The sequence below is a fragment of the Molothrus ater genome, chromosome 3, assembly GCF_012460135.2.
Source record: "Molothrus ater isolate BHLD 08-10-18 breed brown headed cowbird chromosome 3, BPBGC_Mater_1.1, whole genome shotgun sequence".
NCBI lineage: Eukaryota > Metazoa > Chordata > Aves > Passeriformes > Icteridae > Molothrus > Molothrus ater.
Genome location: NC_050480.2, coordinates 79,359,617 through 79,365,616, shown reverse-complemented (window position 1 = coordinate 79,365,616; position 6,000 = coordinate 79,359,617). Strand labels below are relative to the sequence as shown.

Genomic DNA, 6,000 nt, shown 5'->3' with positions numbered 1-6,000 from the left:
AACTGGGATGGCTGAAACAGGGTATTACATCACACTGCAACAATTGCCAAAACAGCAGCAATACTGCTCTGGACTAGTGAGAGGTGTCCACCTCTCTGCAGCTCACAGCACTTAATTTAGAAACATTTGCTTTGGCAATTTCATTTCTCAAATGTATTTGTATACTTATTTAGCATTATATTAAAAAGTATATTGCTTTAATGCATGTTAAAGAATTGAATCTGTGAAGTACTTTAACCCATAACAACACGGATTTAGCATTTTTATCAAGTGAAGAAACAAAGCACTGCAAATAAAAAGAAATTTGGACACAAGCCCAACATGCCAATTTATTTTTTATTTTCTTTCTATTAGCAGACTCTAGCTTGAACAATTCTTCCTCAAAACCATGCAGATTTCACCAGACAGTACAAGTATTTGCTATAACATCATTCAGGTACATTACTTAGATGATAAAAAAAATCTTCAAACACTGTACTTCAGAAATAAAGATGTTGGAGAACAGCTTTGACAAGATTCCAAAAGGTATGCATTAGTTTTAAAATGGCAAACACTGCTTATTTTTCTTTCCATAACCAAATGATAAACACTGTACCAAGGAAAAAACACACACAGCCACAAATGCTTCATAAATTCAAACATCATATTCATACTTTACCCTTACAGTATTTTAATCTGGTGGTTGCACCTACGGAGACCATCTATTCAGTGACTGCAAACTGTGTAGCTATAATAAATAATGGATCCACTAAGTCAATGATAAGGTATTACCTTATAAATAACTGCCAATTCCAGTGACACATCAAGACAACATTCCTTACAAACCTTATCACCACTCTACCCAAAGTTCACAAATCCAACAGTAACTACTGAACATACAGAGAGCAAAAGCATACATATAGCCAAACAAGTACCTTAACACTCAAATTTCAACATATGTAATTTATGTTGCACACATTAATTCATAAATTAATGCAAAGTTCGGTAAGGTTGTGCTATTCAATGTTTTGGCATCTTGAACATCAAATGGCAAGGATGGACAGCATTAACTTGCTAATATGGAGAATTAACGGAATGTTTAGATGGGATAAGTAATACATATCCCAAGAGAAAAGCAAAATCACATTGTACTTTTCATAATTAAACCATATTTCTGTAAAATCTGCCCCTGACCAAACCTTTGCTGACAACTACTGCTTTTATATGTGGGGAAGGTCTGAAGTAGTTTGTTTCTGGTAAAAATTACTCCTCCTTTCAGAGAAAATGACTGAAAATAATCTAGGCCATCTTTTACAATATTGAAAGCTTGAACTACAGAGATTTATGTAACCACAAACTGACAAAGAATTCCAAGCTACTATTCATGAGCATACTCTTTTCAACCTGGCTGTTTTTCACAGGATACTCTCTCTCTCTTCTCCAAACCCAGCTCCCTCTGAGGCTGCAACGGTGTGGAGCTCTGATGAATCTTTTGAAAGCCTGGTATAACTTGAACGCTGGCCTCGCTTGTGAGCAGCCGTCTTCAGGTTCTCATTCTGAACTGCAGTTGGATTGGAACCTGAGCCAGGGTGCAGGATAATTTGAGATGGATCTCTGATACCTTGGATTTCTTCAAAATTTTGATTAGCTCGATTGCTTGGAGCACTGTTGTTATTTAAGGTGACTGTACTAGGGGTTCTGTTTAAATTATAGACTTTCTGGCAGGCTGGCCAGCTCTCTTCAGGGCTACTTGCTATCAGGCTGCTTTCAGAAGGGCTTTTCTTATCTTCTGAGCAAATAGACATGCGAACCACAGCTGGATCTTGAAGGCCACTAAGGCTGTGTGGAATTCCTCTTTTTGCACTGTGACTGTCATCTTCAAGCTCAATGAGATTTGCCTTTTCAAGCTGTGAATCATCTGCTCCTTCATTGTGGAGGGAATGATTTGGAGAACTTTCATTGGATCTTACACCAGAGTCAGATGAATCTTTCTTATCCAGAAGGGCATCTGTCAAATACTCCTTTGCTTTGATGAAGGTTCTAATAGGTTCAGAACCATGTTCTGGAGATTTGGGCTGCTTCTCTATTTTGATATCTGTTTTCTTATCTTTACCTTCCTTAAGAAGTGGAGTATTATCTGATTCTTCAGTTCCTGACTCATCTTCATCACTGGGAAGTTTTTGGTACCGGAGGGTAACTCCCTTAAGTTTCAAATCTGCAGCCTGAAAAATACTTGTTCTTTCCAAAGACTTCTTTCCTGGCAGAAGCTTGGAACCAGACTGATCAGATTTTTCATCTTCTTCAGTTATAGGATCCAAAGGAGATGCATCATTAGTAGAAACACCTGAAGTACTGTAATCAACATCATTCCTCTTCAGCAAAAAGGACTTTCTTCCCTCATCCTGTTTCTGTTCACTGTCTTTTCCTTTTTCCTGTTCTGCATTGGAGTGCAGGGAGCCCCCCGACGTGCTCTGGCCCATGTAGAAAGCACTTGAGCTATGAGGGGAGGACCTCCCACTTACTGTGGTAGAATTGGCACCTCCTTCTAACTGGGACATTTGAGCAATATACTCTCTATATGCATCTCTGTACTCTGCCTGCACCTTGTCTGTAAGCTTTGATATTTCAATACTAGAATCTTGAGAGTTAAGACTTGAAAGACTTGGAGTTCTACGAGTTTGTGACTGGAAAAAAAAAAGAAGAGAAAAAGGTAACAGTTAAATGAACTATCTATTTTTACTTTTATCAATCTTCTTACATGAAATAACTCAGAGCATTAAATATGTACTTAAATTATTCTTTTCATTGCTGCAAATAAGATTATGCAAGTGAAACTGTAAACACTAAATATGCTTACTATAAACATATATATGGAATCACACACACAAACTAAACTGAGAAAATATTCCTATTCTTAGTTCCCATAATGAAAAATTTCCACAAAACAAGCATTTCATCCAGTGCATTTGAGACTAACTCTTGAGTGTATAATTACAAAGCCTGGATTTGTATGTCAAGATGGGCTTTTCTAATACATTTCATACATTTACAAAATTTGCATTTTATATTAGAAAGACAGCAAGAATTCATCTAAATGTTGAACAGATCTCAAAAACATATTTAAGAGACCGCCACCATACATACTTCAATATATCCTGGCAAAATTCCACATATCTGTTTTCAGAAAAATCAGTTTTCTGACAAACATGACCCTCTTTGCCCCCATGTCTGCTTTTAGAATTTGGTTTTATTTCTCACTACCCTACTCTGACATCTAATTAAACTAATTTCTCCAAGTGCAGTCTCTTTTGCCAGTGATGGTCTCTGGTGAGTGATCTCTCCCTGCCCACAAGCCTGCCATTGTATATCCTCTCCCCTGCACAGCTGAGGAGGGCAGTGATAAAGAAACTTTGGTGGGCACCTGAGATCCAGCCAGGGCCAACTCACCACAAGAGAGAAGCTGAAATACAAGTCAGTGTTGACTTAAAAATTCTAACAGGTGTTCTAATGTTTTCTTAAGGACAAACAACCTTTCTCCTTCCTTTGATTCAATTTTAGGTAACTATATAGGCATCAGAAGCACTGTTTATTCAAATACATCAAATGTGTATAATGCCACATGTCTAGAAAAAATGTCTAGAAAAAACATGAATTGATACTCCATGGATATGGGTAGTAAGGGTGATTTGTATCCTACCAACAAACACAGGCGTGCATGCACACACTCAGAAGTGTCTGGGACAGAAATCTATCTCTGGGATATATTTCCCAAACCCACTTTCACAATGTTGATTACTGAAAGTATCACCTATGGCTAGGAATTTGGGGTGTCTTTTTATTTTGTTGCACCTTCAAGATTTCATAATTTACTTTTAGAGATGAAAAGGGCTCACCCCACTGGGTTTGCTGTTTCTTTTTTTTTTAATTCTAACCACTACTTAGCCACCAACTGATTAGTCTTATTTCTTAAGGATAGACAAATGAAAACCCAACACTTCACATGGTCTCATAAGATACAGAAGAAAACTGACCTATGGCAGAAAACCTATGGCAGAAACCACAGCTGGAGGATGTCAGTTCTGGAGTTCATGAACAGGTTATGCATTGTAAGGACAAGGTTCTGATGTCATGGATCACTGTCTATTTTCAAAAACCTAACAAATACATTTGTCAAATGGGCTAATGTCTGGTTAGCACATAGCTAAAATATTTAATACACAAAGCCTGAATAATACAAAAATACAGAAGCCTTGGAAGACACCACCCTAGGCTAGATGAGAAAAGCATGATAGCTTTAGGTTGTTTGTCATGAAGAGTGATTACTGGAACAGATGAGTATTTCTCAGATGGCAAAAATTAAAGACTTCAACGTAGAGCATGGTTAGAGTTTACATCTCTGCAGGACTAGGCTTTACCTAGACTGAGAACTGAAAGCATCTGAACTATCCTAGAGCCTTATTTCTTGACTTGTCTATAGCAAGCCTGGAAAAAACCTCTTTTCCATACAGGTAAGCAAGCAGAATACATTTCTCTATTAAATACCTGCCAACTTAAGTTACTGTGGCGCGGAGGAGCTTCATCAAGACCAATTGTGTTGAGTTCTTCAAAGCTGAAGTTCAGTGTGTAGGGAGCTTGGCCAGCAAGCCCTGTCAGCTCAGTGTGAGGCAGCTCGGTGCTGTGGCCAGGGCGGCGAGTAAGGTCACTGTGAGGAATCGCAGCTGTACCGTGCTCCGCTGCTCCACGAGGATCCTCCTGAGCAGCCTGATTTTCTGCATTTCTCATTTCAAGTATCTTAACGTGCAAAGAGAGACAGTTTAAATGTAATTGCATAAATAGAAAAAGTTCTCAAAATTGATAAATGAGAATTCCATTAAAAATAGGAATGAGGAATTCGCAGCTGTAAATGTGTACCTGTATATGCAGTTTTGACCACGAAAAGTGGTCAAAAAATCACTTGCTAATTCTTTTGTATTTACAAATTATTCTTATTACTGCTCAAACCCTTGAAAGAACCCACATGCCACAAAAATACTTAAATTCTTGTAAAACCAGTATGTGATAAATTACAAATTTTAAAGCAAAACCAAACACTTCATATCTAACAATAAATCTCATCATGTAATTCTTGGTGTTTTCAAGACTGACTTACAGTTGAGAGACACACTGTTATTTCAAGAAAGAAAACTAGCAATAGTCTAAAAATACTTGAGAGAAAACTCAGTTCTCAGTGATGCATAACCCTCACTGTAACAGCCTGCCTGCCCAATTCCTTCCTTATTATTACCTATACTTTGAATTCCCTGACTAACTTCAACAGTAGAACAGAGATTTTAAAAAGAGTTAAGTTCTGACCATTTCATTAAATAAGCAAATTTCAGAAAGGGAACCAACACAGGAAAAAACAGATCCCACAAAAAAAGGAGTAAAAAACTTCAGAGGCCACAATCAATTAAGATGCAAATTCACATGCAAACAGTTACTCATTAGTGCTTAAGACAAAAAGACAAAATAACAAAATAGCAGATGCATTCATGCTCTAAGATAATATTTAGAAACTTAAAGATGATGACAATAAGGAAGCAATTAGAAAGAAAGAAAGACTCATATTAAAAAAAACTAATTTATGATGACCTGAACACTGAACAGAAAGTCTTACCATGCTCCTGAACAGGTGCCAGTCACCAAAATTCATATTCATTTCTTTTTTCAGTTCATCAATGTTGCACTGAGCCAAGACACGGCCATTTATATTTGCCTAAAAAAATACAACTAAATAATGTAAATTATGGATACAAGAATTATGGCACAGCAGTAACAGACTAAAAAGGTAGAGGTAAAGCTGGATGCAGACTACTAGAAATTTCCCAAAGTCACTATTAAGTCCAATTCTATATAAAACCATATGTTTTTATACAAGTATATTTAGTGATAATTGCTGATGGACAAGAAACACCTATGTGTCATGGAAAAAAATGGAAATATTAAATCCATTAAAAATGTGTATAAAAAAGGCAATAAGAT

General features: G+C 36.9%; 1 protein-coding gene across 3 annotated transcripts in view; it reads right to left on the bottom strand.

Annotated features, from left to right (window-relative positions):
* Window positions 1–318: 318 nt before the first annotated feature.
* The window catches only part of KIDINS220 (kinase D interacting substrate 220), a 75,469-nt gene continuing 69,787 nt past the window's right edge, over window positions 319–6,000 (bottom strand). For all 3 annotated transcript variants that reach the window (XM_036379505.2, XM_036379506.2, XM_036379507.2), the window contains 3 exons: window positions 5,636–5,734; window positions 4,522–4,770; window positions 319–2,663 (listed from right to left, as the gene is read on the bottom strand). In XM_036379505.2, the coding sequence (XP_036235398.1) occupies window positions 1,395–2,663; window positions 4,522–4,770; window positions 5,636–5,734 (1,617 nt within the window). In that variant the 3' untranslated portion in view covers window positions 319–1,394. The remainder of the gene's footprint in view (window positions 2,664–4,521; window positions 4,771–5,635; window positions 5,735–6,000) is intronic.